General features: G+C 42.6%; 1 protein-coding gene across 1 annotated transcript; it reads right to left on the reverse strand.

The window, feature by feature from the left end:
• Positions 1 to 12,810: 12,810 nt before the first annotated feature.
• LOC122274566 lies at positions 12,811 to 13,350 on the reverse strand. Its single transcript, XM_043083593.1, has one exon. It carries the CDS (start codon positions 13,348 to 13,350, stop codon positions 12,811 to 12,813), a length of 540 nt encoding a protein of 179 aa, XP_042939527.1.
• Between the last annotated feature and the right edge of the window lie 11,704 nt (positions 13,351 to 25,054).

The following is a 25,054-nucleotide window of genomic DNA, read 5'->3' on the forward strand; positions in this document are numbered from 1 at the left end:
GCCACCCAATGACATCTAAAAGGGCACAGAGCTGGGCCCTTCTAAAAGCTTTGAAACCAACAGCCCCTACAGCATGGATGTGTATAGGTGATTTCAACGAAATCACCAGTCAAAGTGAGAAAATGGGTGCTTTAATTAGATCCTACAAGCAGCTGGAAGCCTTCCGTGAGGCCATTGAATTTTGTGATCTAACTGGACTCAATACAAGGGGTCTGAAGTTTACATGGTCAAACAGGAGACATGGAAGGGGATTCACAAAGGAAAGACTCGATAGGGGGCTTGCTAATGAAGAATGGAATAGGAGGTTTCATAATGCAACATGTATGGTGCTCCCTGCAATAAAATCAGATCACTCTCCTCTAGTAGTATCATTAGTCAGTAGGTCTTTGGAAAGTGGCAGGAATTTCTCAAGATTCAGGTTTGAATCTGCCTGGTCCTTAAAGACAGAATGCACTGCTATTATTCAAGCTGCCTGGTCAAAGGCAACAGGAGGTAGTGGTGCTAGTTCAGTAATCAGTGGCAAACTGGCCAACTGCTCCAAGGCACTGCAGCATTGGAATTCAACCCGAAGGAAAGAAGAGCAAGGCTCTCTCAGGCAGAAGATGAAGAGGATTGCTGACCTACAAGATGATGACATGGGCAACCATGGCCCAACAATCAAACAGCTGCAGGAAGAGGTGGAACAGGCCCTAAATGAAGAAGAACAAAAATGGAAACAAAGGGCTAAGCAACATTGGTTAAAACATGGTGACAGAAATACTCAATTCTATCACCATCAAGCCAATCAAAGAAGGAAAACAAACTCCATTACACAGATTCTGGACCAACTTGGGCAGACAGTTGAAGGCAAGAAGGAGATAGCATCGGTTTTTCATGAGTATTTTACTAACATTTTCTCCTCCACAGGTCCATCTAAATTCCAGGAATGTCTCCAAGGGATGAATCCAACAGTTACCAACAGTATGAACTCCCAGTTGCTGGCCAAGTTCACAGAGCAAGAAATTAAAGAGGCTGTGTTCCAGATGAACCCACTTGGATCCCCAGGTCCTGATGGATTTCCAGCCCATTTTTACCAATCTCAGTGGGATAACATAGGCAAAGAGACCTGCCAATTTGCTCTTGCCATCCTAAACTAAGGTGGTACCTTATCTAGTGTGAATGATACATTCATTTCACTGATACCAAAGGTCAAGAACCCAAAGAGAGTCACGGACTTCAGACCAATCAGCCTGTGTAATGTCAGCTACAAAATAGTTGCCAAGGTGTTAGCAAACAGAATTAAGGTTGTTCTTCCTAAGATAATATCAATGAACCAGAGTGCATTTGTTCCCGGTAGACTTATCATTGATAATGTACTGGTTGCATACGAGACACTCCATTCTATGCAAACAAGAATGAGGGGTAGAATTGGTTATATGGCACTCAAGCTAGACATGAGTAAAGCCTATGATCGAGTAGAGTGGGACTTCCTTAAAGCTGTTATGGTAAGGATGGGATTTGATCAAAGATTGGTTGGTTTAGTCATGGCCTGCATCACCTCAGTTTCTTATTCTATTCTGGTTAATGGAGAGGCCACCCTTTCTTTTAATCCATCAAGAGGAATTAGACAAGGAGACCCCCTCTCTCCTTATCTTTTTATCATGGTAGCAGAGGCATTTTCATGCCTTTTGAATCAAGCTGAATTGAAGGGCAGCATCTCGAGTATACCAATTGGAACTGGGCCCACTCGTGTTAACCATCTGTTCTTTATAGATGACAATTTGCTTTTCTGTAAGGCCAACTCCTTGGAGTGGAGCAGGATGCTGTACATACTAGAAGTCTATGAAAAGGCCTCGGGGCAGGTGATAAACAAGGATAAAACCAGCATCTACTTTAGTAGCAACACTCCAATCGAGATCCAGACCAACATCTTGAACATATCAGGAGTTAAAGCATCTGGCTCTTTTGAGAAATACCTCGGCCTACCTGCTGTTTTGGGCAAATCCAAAGGGGCAGCATTCCATTCTCTTATCGATAGGACATGGCAAAGGATTGCAAATTGGAAGACTAAGTTTCTGTCAGCAGCAGGGAAGGAAATTCTTATGAAGGTTGTCCTACAAGCTATCCCAACCTACACTATGGGCATTTTCATGCTCCCAATGTCAATATCCAAGAGAATTAACCAACTGTTAAGGAAGTTTTGGTGGGGTTTTGAGGAGGATCATACTAAGGTTCAGTGGGTTAAATGGGATCAGTTGAGCCTGAGAAAGGAGAAGGGTGGTCTGGGATTCAGGGACATCAAGAGCTTTAACCTTGCTATGTTGGCAAAACAAAGCTGGCGCCTACTACAAGTTCTAAGCTCACTGCCAGCTCAGATTCTCAAACAAAAGTATTTTCCCAATGGGGCACTCTTGGACTCAATGCTGGGCAGCAGGCCATCCTATGCATGGAGGAGCATCCAAAGTGGCCTACAACTCTTAAAGGAGTGACTGGTGTGGAGAATTGGTAATGGGATACGGGTAAGCATATGGAAAGACAAGTGGATCCCTCAACCTCATACATACAAGATACAATCCATCAAGCCTGAGGAAACACCCTTTTCATTAGTAGCTGACCTTATTGACCCGGATCTGAAGCAATGGAAAGAACCAGTCATCAACAGCTTGTTCTCTACAAATGAGGTGGCTGCCATCAAGTCTATTCCAATTAGCATAGGAGGAAGAGATGATCAATTAGTGTGGAATGGTACTAAAAACAATAAATTCTCTGTCAGCAGTGCCTACCACCTTCAGAGAGAGATGGAGTCCAGGCTAATGGGGGGGTCCTCATGCATTGATCCTTTCTCTAGTGTTTGGAAAACCCTGTGGAAGCTACCAACTACCCCAGCAGTCAGGATGTTCATGTGGAAAGCATGTAATGAGGCCTTACCTACCATGGCAAACTTGATGAGAAGACACATTGTCACAGGAAGCTACTGTCCAATTTGCAAGCTGGAATGTGAGACAACTGAGCATGCCCTTTGGAGCTGTGAGGCTGCGAGGGATGTGTGGAGTCAGTGCAGGAAAAAGATCCAAAAGCTGAACCTAAACTGTGTTTCCTTTAAGGAAACCTGGGGCATTCTTAGTCAGCAACTACCAGGGGAGGAGCTCATGGAAGTGGCAGTAATATGTCGTTCTCTATGGACCAGAAGAAATGGATTTATTCATGGGAAGGGTTTCATGCACCCAAACCAGGTCCTAAGCAAAGCCCTGGATGAAATAGAGGCTTACAAGTCTAGTCGAGACCATCAAAGCTCCAGTCCAGCCAGTCATGGTAAGGGGTCAGCTAGTGTCTGGATCCAACCTCCTGCAGGCTACTACAAGTTGAACTGGGATGTAGCCATCAACACTGCTCGGGGACTAGTGGGGGTTGGTGCCATTTTGAGAGACCACATGGGAAGAAGCATCGGTACTATTCAGGCCAGAAGAGAGCTGAATTTGGATCCTTTTAGTGGGGAAGCTTATGCCTTAATGATGAGTGTGGTCTTTTGTAAGGATATTGGTGTTTCTAGGCTGGTAGTCGAGGGAGATGCAGTACAAGTCATCAGGCTTCTTAGTGGCAGTGTCCTTGACTGTAGTTACGGTGGATTGGTAGTGAAAGATGCCAAGAGGGAGCTGAACTCTTTTGCTACATGGTCAGCAACTCACACGAGGAGGGAAGGCAACAAGGCAGCCCATACTTTGGCCAGAAATGCTCTCACTCTTTCAAATGATTTGTTAGAACTTGAACTTACGCCAGTTTGTATTCAGCAGATAGTAAGAAGTGAAATGTCTGTAATGTCTTTTTAAGGAAATGAAGTATCTACTTACCAAAAAAAAAAAAAAAAAAAGTGGTTCAATGAATGATTGATCATTAAGTTCACGAAAATCGGTTCAATTTTTGACCGATTCAATTTGAATCAATCTAAATTGAATTGTGTTTTGATTTGAAGAGTGGCAAATGAAATTAATGGCTAAAATTCAATATATATTCCATTTAATTAATTATTTATAAGTATTCATGGCTCACAATGGTGCTTAGTTGAATTAAATATATATATATATATAGATAACTCTACAGCGCTTTGGCTTGAGTCCCAATTAGTTTACTTAATGATTGGATAAATATCCGGGGATTAATTAAGTAAAACATTCTACGTTAAACTATGCATTAGTTTAATTAAATTGCATATTTTGAATTCAAGATCACTTCTCCATTCCCTGACATTGACATCCTGGTTAGGCTATTCCATCATATATAGGTTGTATAATTCACGTTCGACTACTCCAAGTATCTATATAATAAAGGTACGTAATGCAACATCTTCATGGCTTAAAGCTTAGAGAACTTAGTTCTCTTCTCGAGCTTAAAGCTTAATTGTTTGGAAATAGATTTCATTCCAAAATTCTCATCTCATCTCATCCAATTTTCTTCCCAAATATAATTCAAATACAAAATTTTCAAACTAATCATTGCAAGTTTTTTAAACTAATCATTACAACTTTTTCAAACTTTCAAACAAAAAATAGAAAATAAAAAACAATTCAACTTTTTCAAATTCCTAAATAAAAATAGTATTACAAAACTATATTCTAACAATTTTTTAACTTTATAATATTTTTTTTTCAACATTTTCACTCTAATTTTCCAAAACTCAAAAAATACTCAACTCAAACTATTTTACTACTATTCACAAACTATCTTACTATTATTCATAAAATTCTCATCTCTCTGACTCCCCAACCAAGCCCAATATTTTCTAAACTTAAAGATCTAATATTACTATTCTCAAATATTTTCTTCCTAAATATCACTCAAATACAAAATACTTTTCAATTTTAAATTTTTAACATTTTCATTTAATCATTAATTAATCATTATAATTTTCTCAAGCTGCTAATCAAAACACAAGAAACAATACTATTTTTCAAATTTCAAAATAAAAACGTATATTCAAACAATATTTAATTTTATAATATTTTTATTCAATTTTTTTTTTCTCATTTCCTAAAAATCATTAAAATATCTTAATTCAAGCCATTTCACTAATATTAAAAAATATACTGAGATATTTTAAGTATTCAAACGAACTCAATCTCTAAGTCTAACATTTCCATGCTCGAGGATATGAGTTTTCCTCAGATCACCCTTAAGTCTAGAAGACGCTTTCTAGTTAAGTGTATCCTTCATTCCATTGGTGCTTTAGGTTAAATATTGATGGCGTCTCCAAATATAATCTTGATCCAGCTGGTTGTAGAAGTATTTTACGATTTTCTACTTTTCTATTATTGTTCAGTTCTTTTTTTCTTTTCTAGGTTTTGGTATTAATACCTTTGTAGAATTATCTGCAATTTGAAGATTGGTTTAACTTGTTGTTATTAACTTGGTGTGTCTAAGTGTTTGGTTGAATCTGATCCCCTTTTTGTGGTTAATTGGCTTGAGAACAAATCTAATGATCCCCCTTGGCACTATCATATGCATGATATGGGGGTGATATATATTTTACAACTTAAGAACTTCTTTCCTATTAATTTTAAGATAATATTGCATTGAAAGATACTCTCTCCTCTTTTGGAATTATGAGAAATAAAGTAAGGGCATTTTGGGAACTAAATTGTTCTAAGATATTTTTAGACTACTTCAGCACTATTCACAAACTATTCACTACTATTTTTACTACTATTTATAAACTATTTCACTGCTATCTACAGATCATCTGAGATACTCTTAGTATCCAAATGGCACTATTTGGAAACACAACTGTTTTGAGTGTTTTTAGATATTCTCAAATAGTTCATTATTATTCACAAACTATTTAACTATTATTCACAGATGATCTGAGATACTCTTAACATCCAAATGAAGCCTAAGTTTCTCCTCTCTTTTATAACTTTCTAACCATATAATTGGTCTTTTTATTTTAGATCATGTAAATATTCCTTATATTTGACATTAGGGCTTGCTTTGCTTCCTTCTTGCTATTTTTCTTAGGAACTTGGTTTTGGTATTTTGGATGTAACTCTTGAGTTCCTCTTTGTATAAGGTATTCATCTACCATAAGTAAGGGTTAATAATAAAATGGAGGTACCATCATCTTCCTAAACAAAAAATAAATAAATAAATAAAGTTTTACCACTTCTGGTTGGTATTGACGTTGGGGTAATATGTGACAATTAAAGAAAAGCTCATCCAATGTTTAGACCTAAACTCCAAAAGAGCTAATCAAATATTATAATTGAAATTTTATGAAATCATATAATTAAAGAATGTGTGTGTTTATACACACACACACACACACATATATATAATATGACTAATCTAAATCCACTTAGAGAGCATGTATACATATGGGGGACTAATGGGGTTGCGCTCAACTTCGGAATATATATATATATAATAGTAATGCAAATAATTCAGACTTAATTACCTCATTTAATTAACAAACCTAAAAGATTGTGTCCTTCTTTTCTCTCTGGAGAAAAGTAAGGTTTTGTACTCTTGCCCATGCAAGAGTTGTAGTCTCTCGTAAGTAGAGGTTTGGAGTGTATCTAGGGGTGTTTGATGATGGCTGTAGAAGAGTTAGCATCAAGATGGGAAAAGTTGAATCTATCTAAGGAAGAGGAGACTGTTTTCCATGTCAAGTCTGAAAGTGTCAAGGAGGGGGCAGCTGAGGGAAGCACTGTATTATTGGAAAAGTTTTGTTTGACAAAGGAATCAACAATGAGGCTTTTAGGACTACTATGTCACAAGTGTGGAGGTTAGAGGGATGGGTGAGATTCAAGGACTTGGGTGAACAAAGATTCTTAATAGAGTTTCAAAAGTTGACAGATAAGGAAAAAGTCCTAAGTGGTCGTCCATGGTTTTTTGATAGAAACCTATTGACTCTATTGGAAGTGGATGAAACTGTCTCCATAGCTGGCCTACAATTCAAATATGAACCTTTTTGGGTTCAATTTCATAACATGCCTTTGGTAGCAATGACAGAGGAATTGGGTGAGGCTTTTGGAACTTCTATTGGTCATGTCATTCGAGTGGAGGCTGAATCTGATGGCCTGGCTTGGGGAAAATGCCTTCGAGTAAGGGTTGTTGTTGACCTTTATAAGCCATTGTTAAGAGGGAAGTGGCTGCAATTTGAGGAAAACATGTATTGGATCTCTTTCAAGTATGAAAGGCTTCAGAACTTTTGTTTTCAATGTGGGGTTTTATTCCATAAGAGGAGGGGATGTACAAGACTCAGTGTGGAGCATCAAGGTGAGGGGGTGAAGGATCAGTAGTATGGTCCTTGGCTTTGGGCATAGCCTATGCACACCAACATTTTTGATGCTCGGAAATATGGTGGTTCTCCTGGCCATAACCACCATACACGGTGGCAGCAAACTGAGGCAACAGGTAGGGAGGAGGTTGAAGCTAATTTAGGAAAGAAGGATCAGGAGGAGGGTCTTACGGCTGACAAGCAGGATTTACTCTCTGAGCAGCAGTTGAATATGCAAGGTGAACCTGATATGGAAAGGAAAATCTGTCAAGGTGCTAAATCAAGGGCCAAGCAATCAATTAGTGATCCTGAAGCCTTTCAGAATAGTTCCCTTGTTGGGAAGTCCCACGAGACTATTTGGGAGAGTTCTCCTTCTGAGGAAGAGTTGCAGAATTGTCTCATTGAAGTGCCTATTGCCTTATATGACTCTGATGCTATTTTTAAAAGAGATTTTTGTTGCCATATGGAGATAGAAAGTGCTAAGTCAGATATGGAAGGGGTTTCTAAAAAAGAGATGATTCACAACTCTAGCAGCTGTCATGGATAGATTCTCTCTGCAAATGATTTGGTGCCAAGTGGCCCTGTTGCAAGGGGGCTTCCAAAGAGATCCATGTGGAAAAGAAGGGCTAGAGGGACTAGTAAGAGTCCATTTTCTGGTGGGGTGGACCATAAAAAAGCTACTAAAAGAGGAGAGGTTGCTACACAGTCTGAAAGTGAAAATGCAATTAAGAAGAAAAAGAGTGAAGGTGGGTTGGTTATTGATAGTTATGAAACTGGGTTGGTGGAGGCTGCTGTGCAGCTCCACCAACAGCAATGATAGGCCTAAGTTGGAACTGTAGAGGGCTTGGGAACCCTCGTACAGTTAGGGAGCTTCACATGTGGGCAAAGGCAAAGTGGCCCAGGTTAGTTTTCTTAATGGAAACTAAATGTGGAAGGGAGAGAGTAGAGGCAGTCTGAAATGCAATTGGTTTTGATAGAAGCTTTATGGTGTGTAGTAGAGGACTTAGTGGGGGCCTTGCTTTTTTCTGGCATAGCTCTGATGAGGTTATGTTGGATTCTTATTCCCAGCATCATATTTCAATTACAATGAAGAGTGAAGAGAACACTGTAGCTATGTTGATCACATGTTTCTATGGGCATCCTATAACTGCCTAAAGAGAAAGTTGTTGGCAACTTCTAAGGATGTTAAAGCCTAGAGAGGATAAAGCTTGGCTCTGTGTTGGGAGTTTTAATGAAATTTTATATCAACATGAGAAGCACGGGTCAGCTATTAGACCTTATCAGTAGATGGAAATATTTAGAGAAGCTGTGGAGTCTTGTGGGTTGAGTGACTTGGGCTATCAAGGGACTAAATTTACATGGTGTAATAACCGTGAAGGTCACTCCTTCACTAAGGAGAGGTTGGACCGTGCCTTTGGCAATATGGCTTGGACTAGGATTTTTAATCAATGTTGGATTACTGCACTGGCTGCACAGATATCTGACCACTGCCCCATCCTTTTTTCAATTAATAGTGGAAATGAGAGGAGATCTCTGGAAGGAAGAAGGAGGGTCAGATTATTCAGATATGAGGCTAGCTGGGATCAGAGGGAAGAGTGTAGGAGTATTATTCAATCTATCTGGGAACAACAGCAGCACTTGCAAGGCTCTTTCTTGGGCAAAATGAGGTCGAACCTGAGGAGATGTAGGAATTCTTTGCTGCACTAGAACAAAAACTCTGTTGGTAAGCATAGAAAGGAAGTCCAAGACAAGCTCAAGCAATTGTCTAAGCTTCAAAATGTTAATGAGGGGGCCCATACAATGGCTGTTAAACAGATTCAAAAGGGAAGTTGATCTTATATTGGAAGAAGATAATATAAAATGGAAGTAAAGGGCAAAACAGTTATGGATTAAGGAAGGGGACATAAATACTAAGTATTTCCATCGAAGTGCAACTCAGAGAAGAAAAGTAAATGAGATTAGAAGAATTTTAAAGGAGGATGGAAGTGTGGCAAGCAATGAAGAAGATGTTGCTGACACTTTCTATAAGCACTGCCAAAGCCTTTTCTCTTCTTCTAACCCTATTAACATTGCAGATTGTTTGGCCCGTGTGGATCATAAGGTAGATGAGAAAATGAATAGCTTGTTATCAGGAGTATTTACACAAGAAGAAGTCAAGGCAGCCTTATTTCCAATGAACCCTCTGGGGTCTCCTGGCCCAGATGGTTTTTCAGTTGTTTTCTATCAACAGCACTGGGATACAGTAGGTGTTGACCTTACTAAATCTGTGCTCGAGTTCCTAAACTCCATGTGTGATATTGGCAGCATTAATGAGAAATACATAGTGCTTATTCCTAAGGTCAAGAAGCCACAAACTGTTTCTGACTATTGACCCATTTCTTTATGCAATGTGCTGTACAAAGTGATTTCTAAAGTATTGGCCAACAGGCTCAAGCTGATTCTTCCTCGAATTATTTCCCTTACACAAAGTGCTTTTGTGCCAGGAATGTTGATTCTTGACAATGTTATAGTGGCTTTTGAGACCTTACATTCTATGAACTCCAAGGGGATGGGACAACAAGGATATATGACTTTAAAGTTGGATATGAGTAAGGCTTATGATGGAGTAGAGTGGAGTTTTTTGGCTGAGATCATGCATAAGATGGGATTCAATGATAGATGGATCAAGTTGGTCATGCTATGTGTTACAACAGTTTCTTATTCTCTGCTCATTAATGGCTCTCCTCAAGGTTGGTTCCAACCTTCTAGGGGCATAAGACAAGGGGATCCCATCTCCCCTTATCTTTTTATTCTTGTTGCTGAAGCTCTAAGTGCTCTTCTGAATCATGCTAAAATAGCTAAACAAATACATGGCTTCTCCTTTGGCAGGGGCCAAATTAGCATCAACCATCTTTTCTTTGCTGATGAAAGCTTTCTGTTTTTTCGTGCAAATGCTATGGAATGGGCTAGAATTCGTGAGATGCTTGGTCTTTATGAAAGGGCATCAGAGCAGAAATTAAACACTAAGAAAACATCGATTTTTTTCAGTAAAAACATTAGATGGCTACTAAGGAGTACATTTTGGAGTTGGCTGGGCTCAGATCTACTTTTTGTTATGAAAAATACCTTGGCTTACCTGCTCTCATTGGTAAGTCAAGGTATCAAGCTTTTAAAGGAAACTTGATAGAGTTAGAACCCGTATTAGCCATTGGAAAACAAAACTATTGTCTCAGGCAGGGAAGGAAATCCTCTTAAAGGCTGTTATATAAGCTCTCCCTACTTACTGTATGGGAGTGTTTAAATTGCCTAAGGCTTTTCTAAGAGAGATCAATAGGGTCATGCATAGATTTTGGTGGAACCGGTAACAACAGGAAAATAAAGTTCATTGGGTATCGTGGCAACAAATGGGGAAATCTAAAGCTGTGGGAGGTTTAGGATTTAGAGATTTGGAAAGCTTCAATTTGGCTTTGTTGGCAAAACAAGGGTGGAGGATTCTTCAACACCCCAATTCTTTGGCTTCACAGGTGCTGAAAATGAAGTATTTTCCCTCCTCTGATTTTTTTCATTCTAAGGTGGGGGTGAGACCATATTTGATGTGGAGGAGTATCTGGGCTGCTAAGATTTTAGTTGAGGAAGGGTCTTTTTGGCGGATTGGTAATGGTGCTGACATTTTAATCTGGAAGGACAGATGGCTAGCTATTCCTATCACCTATAAGCCTCAGTCTCCCATTACTCATCTACCAGAATCTGCAAGGGTTGTTAAACTTATAGATGCTGAAACAAAGCAGTGGAAAATGGAGTGGGTTAATACTATGTTTAGGGAGTATGAAGCTGCTACTATTCAAAAAATTCCTCTCAGTTTAGTTGGAGCCAATGACAAGTTGATATGGTTGGGCACAAGAGATGGCTCTTTTTCAGTAAAGAGTGCCTATCATTTGTAGAAGGAGATTGTTTATAGACCTAAAGGACAATCATCATCTGGATATCATAATAAGGAAGAGTGGACCTCATGCTGGAAATTTAGAATTCCCAATGCTACAAAAGTATTCCTATGGAGAGCCTACCTTGAATCCTTGCCAACAAGTCTGAATCTTTATAAGAAAAAGATTGTTGAATCACCTTTGTGTCCTATTTGCCTCAGGGAAGAAGAAATTGTGACTCATGCTTTGTGGTCCTGTGTTTCAGCTATGGATGTATGGAGTCAAGGGCCCACTGTACTTAACAAAAAAGCTCTATTAGACCAGGTTGTTTCAAAGAGCTGGTGGAGAAGCTGATGCCTATTTGTGACCAGGAAGCATTGGATATTTTTGCTGTCATAGCCAAGAGTATATGGCATCGGAGGAATCAATTCATTTTTTAAGGCTTATTTGTTCATCCTTCTGTTCTGTGTAACAAGGCTAAGGATTTGATATCCCAGTTTCAAGCTGTTCAGGTTGGTTCTAAAGTTCTGCCTAGTGAGTGTGTGGTTGACAGTACAAGATGGTCTCCTCCTCCAAATGGTCAAGTCAAGATTAATTGGGATGTTGCCTTATCTGAGTCAAAAGGAAGTGCAGGGTATGGAATTGTGGCTAGAGACCATGAGGGTCGGGTTCTTGCTACTTAAAAGTTGTCAAGGCCTAGTCTTTTTGATCCACTTTTAGCAGAGGCTCAGGGAGCTTTTTATGCTGTTGGTTTGGCCCTGGAGCTTGGATTGGATTCTGTTATACTGGAAGGTGATTCCAGCCAAATTGTTCTTGGTCTTCAACAGGATAAGGACAGAGGAGATAGGGTGGGAATGATCCTCAGTGATACTAAAGTCCTTCTTTCAAACCTTAGGAATTGGAAAGCTGTTTTTGTTAAGGGTAGTTGCAATGTTTTTGCTCATTCTCTTGCTAAGGCATCTTTAGAATTGGCTTTTAATGCTGTAGAACTGGTTGTTCAACCAGATTGTAGGCAGTCTTCTGCTATTTCATCGATTTAATGAAGTTCCTCATTTTCTTTCAAAAAAAAAAAAAATCAGACTTAATTGGAATCACTAGTTCAACAATAATTTGGTCAAGAGTTCATAAAATTACTATTAAAAAAAACAGAAACCCTCGCAGCACATTAATTTGGATGCAATGGAGGTTGGATTTTGAAACTTTGTTGAAATAAATGAGAGAGAGAGAGAGAGAGAGAGAGAGAGAGAGAGAGAGAGAAGGTTATGAGTACCCAGTATTTTAATTATTATATCATGCACTATTCGAAACTAGGCGGCTAAAAAAGGTGATATTCTTACGACTCATCTTCAAATTATAAATTTGAGTGTTGCTATGCCACAGACACTTACAACTACAGTAAATATGTGAAACCCCATGTTATTTATTTATTTATTTTTAATTTTTTTTATAACAACAAGCTCATCTTCATTTCATTAGAGTCAATCATAAAAGTTATAAACTGGCATCGTGCCAAACAATTTGGGAAATACACTCGGGAATTGAATCCCATCAAACTGTTAAACTCTCTACAAAACATGCTAATTTTGCCATGCCATCAGCTGCTGCATTGTGCCCTCTACCTACATGTTGAAACCGCACCCTTGGCATTTTTTTTGACAGGTCCTATATAGAGGAAATCAGGTTGCCTGAGGTAGATATGAACTCCCCTTCTGCTACTATGGCATTGACACTTAACAACGAGTCAATCTCCACAATTAGATCATTGATGCCCATTGGGACACAAAGTTGAAGGCCTCTCAAGATAGCAAGTAGTTCTACTTCCATAGGTTCAGAGAACTCAGGCTCTTTGTTGCATGTTGCCATTACTACTTTCCCATTCTCATCTCTCAAAATGACACCCACTCCTATCTTGCACTGCTCCTGAAACATGGCTCCGTCTGTGTTGAGTTTTAAGACCCCTGTGGGAGGGGGTCTCCATCCCATATTCCTTCTCAAAAGCTGCTGGCAGCCACCTTGAATTGCTTGTGATTCCTTCAACATGGAAAGAGCATGGTCTACAGTATGTTGTGGATGCTGAATATGTCCCTCGAATTGGAACTGGTTTCTTCTATACCAAAAGGACCAGGCAATGAGGAAGAATTTCTCTAGGTCCCCTGCCTGCCCTTCTTTTTTCACCTTCATTGCTAGTTCCATAAAATCCATGGGACCCCCTTCCAAGTGTAGGTAGTTGAAAATTGTCTTCCAAAAAGGTAAGATAGATGGGCAATAAATCAGTGCATGACTTATTGATATAACTAGGTGAAACCCCATGTTCAGTATTGATATAACTAGGTGTATGAGATCCCACACAACTTGAAAATGAGAAGTTTTTGCTCTTGATAATAATTCCAATAGAGCTGCAATTAATGTATTATTGACTAGTTCTTTTAGAGTATAGACCTAGATGTGGCATGTCCGTTCTTTGGGATGTTACAAATGGTATTAGAGATAGAGTCTATCTCAACTAAAAGTGTTAAGACTCGAGTCATGTCACTTAGTTATGATAAGGGTAGGTGATGTATGATATCACATATTGCTTGAGAATGACATGTTCTTTTGCTCTTTATAATGGTATATGTACGCCCAACACTATTCTATATATTTTAATAACATTAATTCTATTTGAAAGCTTTCTTTCTTTCTTTTTTTTTTTTTTGAAAATGAAACACTGTTTCCTTCATTCAATAAACGGACAATTACAGCTTCTGACTTGAAAATACAAGTCAAATTCTAACAATCTCTCGCTCTCCAACCTACAAATTTCTTTGCGGTTGATACGGTCTTGTCCAAAGCCTCCAGACTAAAAAGTCTGAGAGACAGGCCTCCAAACTAACAGTCTGAGAGACAACACTATCTTAGACCTCCGTCTAAGATAGACCACACAACTCCCCCTCCAAAGAGTGGAGTACAAACTCTACGAACCCTAGGTCCTAGAAACAAAATTTCCTAATGTTCCACTAATTAAACTAAATAAACTAAAATATAGAAAACCATTCCAAAAACACAAAACAGAAAACTAAAAACAACTGGACTGGAGAAAACACATGGGCCCAGCCCAAACAAAAGGTCCAGCCTATATGCAGGTGGGGAACACGTGGGCCGAACTGGCTGAAGGAAACAAGACTGCTAGGGTTTCATATCTTCACCTCCCGTCGCTCCCCTTCTTTCTTTCTTTTCTATTGTTGAGCAGCAGCTACTCTGTGCCGACACTCGACGCCAAACCACCTCCGAAAGCAGAGAAAGGGAGGCCAACAGAGCAGCACGCCTGTCGAACGGGCATCCCTACTGTAGCCTCGCCTCGCCTCACCTCAGACCTTCACCGTCAGCCTAGTACCATCAAAACAGGGTAGCCAGCCTCGCCCCTATCTAGATCGTTCGTCCTCAGTGAAACCACCATGCATCTGTTCGCGTCTCCTCCGCAAAGTGCCACCCAAATACAGGGTTGCACTCGGTAGCATTTACTTTATGGTAGCAGGTGTTCCTCGCCTTGAGACAGCGCTATAGCTAGAGAGCAAAAGCTAAGCCACCCTAACCACAAGCATCGAACTGAAAAAACCAAACAAAAAAACCAAACGCAGACAATAAACTAGATGAAAACGAGAAAACATGAAACTAAAAGCTGGGGGAGGGAGGGAGGAGCCGAGGCTCCCACCTCCCTCTAGGACGGTTTTCTGCTTGGCTATTTAGAGAGAAGGGAGAGTTCTCACTCCTCCCGATATGCTGAGTTTTCTCCTAGACCCTATCGATATGCTGAGTTTTTTCTGAAAGCTTTCAAATAACTCTACTTTTACAATAATTAAGTACTACTTGTGTTGTAAAAGGTCACATGAGTTCATGGCTTGAGAATTTGTTAGTTTTTTTATTTTTATTTTTATTATTATTATTTACTGAAAATCACGAGCAATTTTGTTCACGTACCATTTTAAGGCTACGTTTGGATGTTAAGGTGATCTCAAATGATATGTGAATAGTAGTGAAAAAGTAATGAATAAAATTTAAAAAGTATGGAATAATTTGTAAATAATAGTGAAATAGTCTGAGATAATCGCATAACACCCCACTAACCAAATATAGCCTAAAAGTACTCCATTTGGTTATATATATATAGATAGATATAATCTATATTTCACTTTTTCCCTTTTAACTTCGTGGGATTTCAATAATCGGTCAGATTGTGACGCCCCCAAATCCCCACGCCCGAACACGGGGAAATCGAGACGTCTGGATGGTGACAACCCGGACCACCATCCTAACGACGTGTGCCAAGTGTGTGCAAGAGCGACAAAGTGCACAAGACAAACGCAGCGAGAAGCAAGTCAATAAATAAGTACCAGAATTTTTCTTAATGAAATACAAACTGTTTAAAACATATTTAAATAAAATATTACAAGAAACACAAATACAAGTTTGAAAACAGATAAAAAGCACAGCATCAGCAACCCGGCGGAGCCGCATCCTCGGGCTCAGCCTCCTCCTCCTCTTCCTCGATCTCTGCACCAAAAGGTACGGAACCAAGAAAGGTTCCGCAGGTAAGTATGACCCAAACACTACCAGATGAAAATACATACAACCCAAACAACAAGAAAACAAGATCAAACAAACACACGCCCCGCTACACATATATTTTAACACGCACGCCAAAACCCAAAAGGCCCACCAACCTCCATAAAGCCACACCTCGCCATTATCCCAGATAATGGCCCAAACCACCATTTTTCCCAGAAAATGGATCATAACTGAAAAACCATACCACAACCCGCTCCGTATGCACCATGATCTCCCCTAGGGATCATCCGCACACCCTGGCTCAGTGCCACACCGTAGAGAATGGCTACGCGTGCGACACCTAAACGAGCGATGCCCAGACTCGTGCCATGCACGTACCGGGCCGGGCCATCCTCTAGCCCTCGCCAGCGAAGGGCCACAGGATCGGTGAATAGAACGATGCCTGGACTCGTGCTCAGCACGTACCGGGCCAGACCCATCCTCTAATTTCCACTCCCGGAGTCAGTGAGTAGAGCGATGCCTGGACTCGTGCTCAGCACGTACCGGGCCAGACCCATCCTCTAATACTACTCCGTCATCGCGCAGGGCCTCAGAATCGGTGAATATAGCGATGCCTGGACTCGTGCTCAGCACGTACCGGGCCAGACCCATCCTCTAGTACCGAACTCGTCAGCGCCCAGACGACTACTCAGGGGATGTCACTCAGTATTGACCGCTCCCGAGTGACCAGAGGAGCTCCACCGTGATAATAACCCATCACGGCTTGGGCTCGTGAGACACACGCACCCAAACGCCAAAACGCCGATAAACATGATGCACATGCACGCGATATGCAACGCACACAAATAAAATGCAACGCACACCACACGGCCCAATCGAAACAACCAATAACAACCAACCAAACAAACACTCCGTCCTCAATCCATCCGACCCCCGAAACTCCTCGGACTTAGTCCGGAATCAACAACCAACAACAAACAATTAAATAAATAATTAAATAAATAAATCAATTGGATGAGCAATATATATTAAAATCTGAAAATAGGGTTTGGAAAATACTTACAGCGCTATACGGTATTTTTAGAAAGCTCGCGGCGATGCGAACGGCGGAAAAACAGCAACGTCACAGTGAAAATTCACTGTGGCCGTGGGTCCGAAAAACCCACTTTTGAACGGGGACAAACTAGGACACGAGATTGATAGGGAATGGTCTAGAGGTGGTTGTGAAGCTAAAGGAAGCGACGGACGGCCGTGGGTGGCGGCGGAATGGCCGGAAATGGCAAATCGGAAAACAAGCTCGTGGGAGCTGCTCCGGTGGTCGATGGAGGCCGGAAATGGGTGGGTTAGGACGGCAAGAGGTCGGTGATGAAGTGGTGAAGAAATGGTGGCCGGAGGTGGAGCGACGGCGGCGGATCGGAGTGAAATCCGTGCGCCCTTTGGAAGCTTTTTCCGGCCAAATGGCCGCCGGTTGGGGGTGGTTTTCGGTGGGGAGGTGCACCGGAGGGAGGGGAAGAAAATGGGACCGGTGGGAGGTCGGGAGGTGGCCGGACGGCGCTGGGCCGGAGGAGAGAGAGAGACGACGCGGGAGAGGGAGGGAAGAGAGAGAGAGCACGGGGGGGGGAGCCGATCGGGGAGAGAGAAAGGGAGGGAAAAAAAAGGAAAAAGAAAAAGAAAAAAGAGAGGAAAAAGGGAAAAGATGTAGGGAAAAGATGAGGTCCAACCCTCATTCCGGAAAGCAAAACTAACCCGCCAAAAAGATTAAAAAAAACACAAAACAACTAAATAAAACACAACACCAAATAAAATAAATTAATTTAAAAACCAACATTAAAAAAACGCAAATAAATTAAAATAAATAGCTAATATATTAATTAAAATAAAAACAATTATTTCAGCGAAAATACACTCAAAAACGGGTCATCACATCCTCCCCTCCTTAAAAACAATTTCGTCCTCGAAATTGCAAGATCACCACCAACTTAAACCAAGCCACACAAACGCACATGAACCAACTGAGACCAAGATTAAAAAACATACCTTCATCATTCAAACAAATATGGATACTGCTCTCTCATGTCTGCCACTCGCTCCCAAGAGAAGTCTTGTGCTAACGGATCTCCCCAAGCCACTTTAACCAACGGTATCGTCTTGGACCTCAATTGTTGCTCCTTCCAATCCAAAATCTGCGACGGAACAACTTCATAAGTGAGATCCGGTTGCAACTGAATACTTGCTGGGTCGACGAAGCGTGGCTCTTGCTGTCCAAAGCTTTTCTTCAGGGATGATACGTGGAAGACATCATGAACATCCCCAAAATAATCTGGCAAAGCAACTCTGTAGGCGACGGACCCTACTCTCTCCAGAATCTGAAAAGGGCCGACATACCTTGGATCTAGCTTCCTCTTTTTACCAAAACGCTTGACACCTCTCATGGGAGAGACTTTAAGATAAACCCAATCACCAACTTCAAATGACAATTCTCTCCTCCTGGTATCAGCGTAGCTTTTCTGGCGACTCTGAGCTGCCGCCATTTTATCTCTGATGATCCGGACTTGGCTTTGCATCTCTTGAATTATTTCGGGTCCAATCACCCTACTCTCCCCAACTTCATCCCAACACAAGGGCGACCTGCACTTTCTCCCATAAAGAGCTTCGTAGGGAGCCATCTGAATGGTCGCATGGAAGCTGTTATTGTAGGCAAACTCAATGAGCGGCAAATGATTTTCCCAACTTCCTTGGAATTCCATGACACACGCTCGCAGCATGTCTTCCAAAGTCTGAATGGTGCGTTCTGACTGGCCGTCTGTCTGCGGGTGATAGGCAGTACTGAACTTCAATTTAGTACCCAAAGCTGCCTGTAAACTCTTCCAGAACTGCGATGTGAACCTCGGGTCCCGATCCGACACTATACTCTTTGGTATGCCGTGTAGCCGCACTATCTCCTTGACATACAAACGGGTTAACTTACCCAAAGAGTCGGTGTTATTAACAGGCAGAAAATGAGCACTCTTCGTTAATCGGTCCACAATCACCCAAACAGAATTCTTCCCACTAGGCGTTCTCGGCAAACCCACAACAAAGTCCATCGTGATGTCATCCCATTTCCACTCAGGAATAGGGAGGGGTTGGAGCACACCTGCAGGTCTCTGATGTTCGGCCTTTACCTGTCGGCATGTGTGGCATTTTTCAACATGTAAGGCGATGTCCTTCTTCATTCCATCCCACCAGTAATTCTTCTTCAAGTCCCGATACATTTTTGTACTGCCTGGATGAACAGAATAAGGGGCCGCATGAGCCTCCGCCATGATCCGCTCTTTGAAATCTGAGTCCTTTGGAATCACTCTGCGATCTCGGAACCGTAAAATCCCATCACTATCCAAGCTATAGTGCAACGGCCCTCGAGACTTTCGAACTCTTTTCCTGATGTTCAGCAGCTTCGAATCCTTTCTTTGGAGAGCTTTCAATTCTTCAAAATCGGTTACCCGAATATCAAGAACTGATGATAAAATCTCCACTTGCTGCGAACTCTCTAGTAGGAGCCTTCTCATCCCACAAAGTAACGAATCCACTTCCGACGGCTCAGCTTCGTCTTCCAAATGTGACTTCCGGCTCAAAGCATCAGCAACTATATTAGCCTTTCCTGGATGGTACTTGATCTCACACTGATAGTCACTGATTAGCTCCAGCCACCGCCTTTGCCTCATATTCAAATTTTTCTGGGAAAACAAATGCTTCAAACTCTTATGATCAGTAAATACCTCACAAGCTTCCCCATACAAGAAATGCCGCCAGATCTTGAGTGCAAAAACAATCGCAGCCAATTCTAGATCGTGCGTCGGGTAATTCTTTTCATGGTCCTTAAGCTGACGAGATGCATAGGCTACAACCCGTCCTTCCTGCATAAGGACACAACCCAACCCAAACTTGGACGCATCGCTGAAGACTACGAAAGGCTTATGCGGTTCAGGGAGTGCTAACACTGGTGCCGTCGTCAACCTGTTCTTTAATTCCTGGAAGCTTCTCTCACATTTATCTGACCATACAAATTCTGTATTCTTCCGAGTCAAGGCTGTGAGAGGTCCGGATAGGCGAGCAAAACCTTCTACAAATCTTCGATAATAACCGGCGAGCCCCAAGAAACTCCTGATCTCCCGTACTGTAGTCGGGCGTGGCCATGACAAAATGGCTTCTATTTTACTAGGATCAACTGCCACCCCGCCCCTGGAAATTACATGCCCGAGAAATTTAACTTCTTCCAACCAGAACTCACACTTGCTAAGCTTGGCATAAAGCCGGTGTTCTCTCAATCTTTCAAGTACCAGACTAAGATGATACACATGCTCTTCAACATCTCGAGAATAAATCAGTATATCATCAATAAATACCACCACAAAAGAATCCAGATAAGGTTGGAACACCCGATTCATTAAATCCATGAAAGCAGCAGGAGCATTAGCTAGCCCAAACGGCATCACCTTAAATTCATAGTGTCCATACCTCGACCTGAAGGCAGTTTTAGGCACATCCTGCTCTCTGATTCTCAGCTGGTAGTATCCCGACCTCAGATCAATTTTAGAGAACACGGCTGCTCCCTGAAGCTGGTCAAATAAATCATCTATCCGCGGGAGAGGATATTTATTTTTGATGGTCACCTTGTTCAACTCCCGATAGTCAATGCACATACGAAGAGTTCCATCTTTCTTTTTAACAAATAAAACTGGGGCACCCCACGGCAACGTACTAGGCTGAATAAATCCCTTCTCTACTAATTCTTGCAACTGAGTCTTCAACTCTTTCAATTCAGCCGGTGCCATGCGGTAAGGAGCCTTATGCACAGGAGCCGCTCCAGGTTCCAAATCTATAACAAACTCCATCTCTCGCACGGGGGGTAGTCCGGGCAAATCATCCACAAACACATCGGGGAACTCTTCCACAACTGGAATGTCTGCCAAGGACTTCTTCTCAGACGGCGTGGATACCATCTGGACCAAGAATGCATCCGCTCCCCATGCAATTTCTCTTCTTGCCTGTATCGCCGATATAATCATCGGTTTTTCTTTCAATTTACTCCCCGCGAATTCCAGACAATCACCATCCGGAAGCTGAAAGCTAACTGTCCGACTTCTGCAATTAATAGTCGCAGAATATCGGTATAGCCAATCCATCCCTAGGATGATATCAAAACCCAACAGCTTGAACACTACCAGATCAGCATCCAAAAACCTTCCCTCAAAATTTAACGGGCATCCCGAAGCAACTTTGGAACACCACACCCTCTCACCATCGGGTAGGGCCACTACCATAGCCTTCGGCAACGGTTCCGTGACCAAGTTACACACCCGAGCAAACGTGGAAGACACAAACGATTGTGAAGCACCGGAATCAAACAAGGTACAAGCATAAAACTCATACAAACGAACTCTTCCTGTGATTACTCCAGCATCATGGGTCGCTGGTGCCTCATCATCTACCTCTCCGGGTGTGACAGCATAAACCCGGGCTTGAACTGGTTGTCTCGGGTTGGTTCTTCCACCGCGCCTACCTCCACTGTTCCCTTGAACCATTCTTGGACATTCTCGGGAAAAGTGGCCCGGCTGGCCACAAGTAAAACATCGAGCTCCACCAGAAGAGCACTCGCCCGCATGAGCTCTATTGCAAATTCCACATACAGGTACACGTCCTCCCATGCGAACACTTGAGGATGCTTGCGATCGAGTCCCAGACCGCTGTACAAACTTCTGGGGCGAACCCGAGCTACTTCCTTCACCAGAAAAACTCCGCCTCTTTTGTCCTGGAGGGGAGCCCATACCCAGATTATTTTCCCGCTCTATAAGGGTGGCCACATCCACTAACTCCTGAAAAGAGGATATCCGGTGGCTGACCACCAAACGACGTATATCAGGGCGTAGTCCCTCCTGGAAACGCTCTGCTCGCAACTCCTCAGTGGCAACAAGATGAGGAGCGAATTGCTCAAGTTCTATGAACCTTCGGGCGTATTGTTCCACTGTTGCGCCCCCTTGGATCAAATTAGAGAATTCTCTTGCCTTTTGTTTTCTTACCGAGGCGGGAAAGAAGCGGTCATTGAACTCCTTCTTGAAACGCTGCCAGGTCACTGCAGCGAAAGATCCCAACTCAGCTTCCAGCATCACCCTCCTGGTATCCCACCAATCAGAGGCGATACCCTGCAAAAGATAGCTGGCGTAGAGTACTTGCTGAGCTTCAGTACATCCACACACCTCAAAGGTTTTCTCCAGGTCTCTGATCCATCTTCCAGCCTGAAGAGGATCCTCATTTCCAGTGAAGTGTGGAGTCCGATGCGCTAGGAAGCGCTCATAGGTGCATCCGGCTTGCACCATGCTACTTGACCCGCCCGGATACATCCAAGGCCCTCCCTGATATGGCCAAGGACCTCCTGGTTGTGGCCAATACACTGCCTGTGGCGGACAAGGCCCTCCGGGTGGTGGACAAGGCCCTCCTTGTGGTGGCCAAGGACCTCCTTGTGGTGGCCAAGGCCCTGTCTGTTGTGGCCTAATATTCTGTTGCATAAACTCCGTCATCTGCCTTATTGCCTCGGCTATGGAGTCATCTCTGGAGGTATTGTCCTGCGGTTCCTGAGTATTTTTCCTTGGTCTTCCTAGTCTTCCCATTTCCTGTCACAACACCACACTTGACCCTCCTTTAAGAAAACAGATAAAACCATCACAAAACCAACATAAACAAAAACAACACAACACATCAAGAAACAAAAGAAACCGGCATGTTAAAACATAACTAAATAAATAAAAACAAGCAAACAAGCTCAAACAAATAAACAAAGGAAACAACTATACTTAACATAATTTTTAAAACACAACTTTAAAACATTCTGGTACTACCTACGGGACATGTGGTTTTACCCAGAGCCAAACCGCTCTGATACCACCTGTGACGCCCCCAAATCCCCACATCCGAACACGGGGAAATCGAGACGTCCGGATGGTGACAACCCGGACCACCATCCTAACGACGTGTGCCAAGTGTGTGCAAGAGCGACAAAGTGCACAAGACAAACGCAGCGAGAAGCAAGTCAATAAATAAGTACCAGAATTTTTCTTAATGAAATACAAACTGTTTAAAACATACTTAAATAAAATATTACAAGAAACACAAATACAAGTTTGAAAACAGATAAAAAGCACAGCATCAGCAACCCGGCGGAGCCGCATCCTCGGGCTCAGCCTCCTCCTCCTCTTCCTCGATCTCTGCACCAAAAGGTACGGAACCAAGAAAGGTTCCGCAGGTAAGTATGACCCAAACACTACCAGATGAAAATACATACAACCCAAACAACAAGAAAACAAGATCAAACAAACACACGCCCCGCTACACATATATTTTAACACGCACGCCAAAACCCAAAAGGCCCACCAACCTCCATAAAGCCACACCTCGCCATTATCCCAGATAATGGCCCAAACCACCATTTTTCCCAGAAAATGGATCATAACTGAAAAACCATACCACAACCCGCTCCGTATGCACCATGATCTCCCCTAGGGATCATCCGCACACCCTGGCTCAGTGCCACACCGTAGAGAACGGCTACGCGTGCGACACCTAAACGAGCGATGCCCAGACTCGTGCCATGCACGTACCGGGCCGGGCCATCCTCTAGCCCTCGCCAGCGAAGGGCCACGGGATCGGTGAATAGAGCGATGCCTGGACTCGTGCTCAGCACGTACCGGGCCAGACCCATCCTCTAATTTCCGCTCCCGGAGTCAGTGAGTAGAGCGATGCCTGGACTCGTGCTCAGCACGTACCGGGCTAGACCCATCCTCTAATACTACTCCGTCATCGCGCAGGGCCTCAGAATCGGTGAATAGAGCGATGCCTGGACTCGTGCTCAGCACGTACCGGGCCAGACCCATCCTCTAGTACCGAACTCGTCAGTGCCCAGACGACTACTCAGGGGATGTCACTCAGTATTGACCGCTCCCGAGTGACCAGAGGAGCTCCACCGTGATAATAACCCATCACGGCTTGGGCTCGTGAGACACACGCACCCAAACGCCAAAACGCCGATAAACATGATGCACATGCACGCAATATGCAACGCACACAAATAAAATGCAACGCACACCACACGGCCCAATCGAAACAACCAATAACAACCAACCAAACAAACACTCCGTCCTCAATCCATCCGACCCCCGAAACTCCTCGGACTCAGTCCGGAATCAACAACCAACAACAAACAATTAAATAAATAATTAAATAAATAAATCAATTGGATGAGCAATATATATTAAAATCTGAAAATAGGGTTTGGAAAATACTTACAGCGCTATACGGTATTTTCAGAAAGCTCGCGGCGATGCGAACGGCGGAAAAACAGCAACGTCACAGTGAAAATTCACTGTGGCCGTGGGTCCGAAAAACCCACTTTTGAACGGGGACAAACTAGGACACGAGATTGATAGGGAATGGTCTAGAGGTGGTTGTGAAGCTAAAGGAAGCGACGGACGGCCGTGGGTGGCGGCGGAATGGCCGAAAATGGCCAAAAATGGCAAATCGGAAAACAAGCTCGTGGGAGCTGCTCCGGTGGTCGATGGAGGCCGGAAATGGGTGGGTTAGGACGGCAAGAGGTCGGTGATGAAGTGGTGAAGAAATGGTGGCCGGAGGTGGAGCGACGGCGGCGGATCGGAGTGAAATCCGTGCGCCCTTTGGAAGCTTTTTCCGGCCAAATGGCCAGCTGGTTGGGGGTGGTTTTCGGTGGGGAGGTGCACCGGAGGGAGGGGAAGAAAATGGGACCGATGGGAGGTCGGGAGGTGGCCGGACGGCGCTGGGCCGGAGGAGAGAGAGAGACGACGCGGGAGAGGGAGGGAAGAGAGAGAGAGCACGGGGGGGGGAGCCGATCGGGGAGAGAGAAAGGGAGGGAAAAAAAAAAGGAAAAAGAAAAAGAAAAAAGAGAGGAAAAAGGGAAAAGATGTAGGGAAAAGATGAGGTCCAACCCTCATTCCGGAAAGCAAAACTAACCCGCCAAAAAGATTAAAAAAAACACAAAACAACTAAATAAAACACAACACCAAATAAAATAAATTAATTTAAAAACCAACATTAAAAAAATGCAAATAAATTAAAATAAATAGCTAATATATTAATTAAAATAAAAACAATTATTTCAGCGAAAATACACTCAAAAACGGGTCATCACACAGATCAATGATACTTTCATTAATATTTGAAAAGAAGGTCAAGCAGAATGTACGCATCGATATTATTTTGAAGCATCGTATAAGTTTGAAAGGAAATAAAAAATAAAAAATAAAAAATAAAATCCTAAAGTAGTTTTGTTTTTCTTTCATTTTTTTGTAAATGGTTT

The sequence above is a fragment of the Carya illinoinensis genome, chromosome 8, assembly GCF_018687715.1.
Source record: "Carya illinoinensis cultivar Pawnee chromosome 8, C.illinoinensisPawnee_v1, whole genome shotgun sequence".
Classification (NCBI taxonomy): domain Eukaryota; kingdom Viridiplantae; phylum Streptophyta; class Magnoliopsida; order Fagales; family Juglandaceae; genus Carya; species Carya illinoinensis.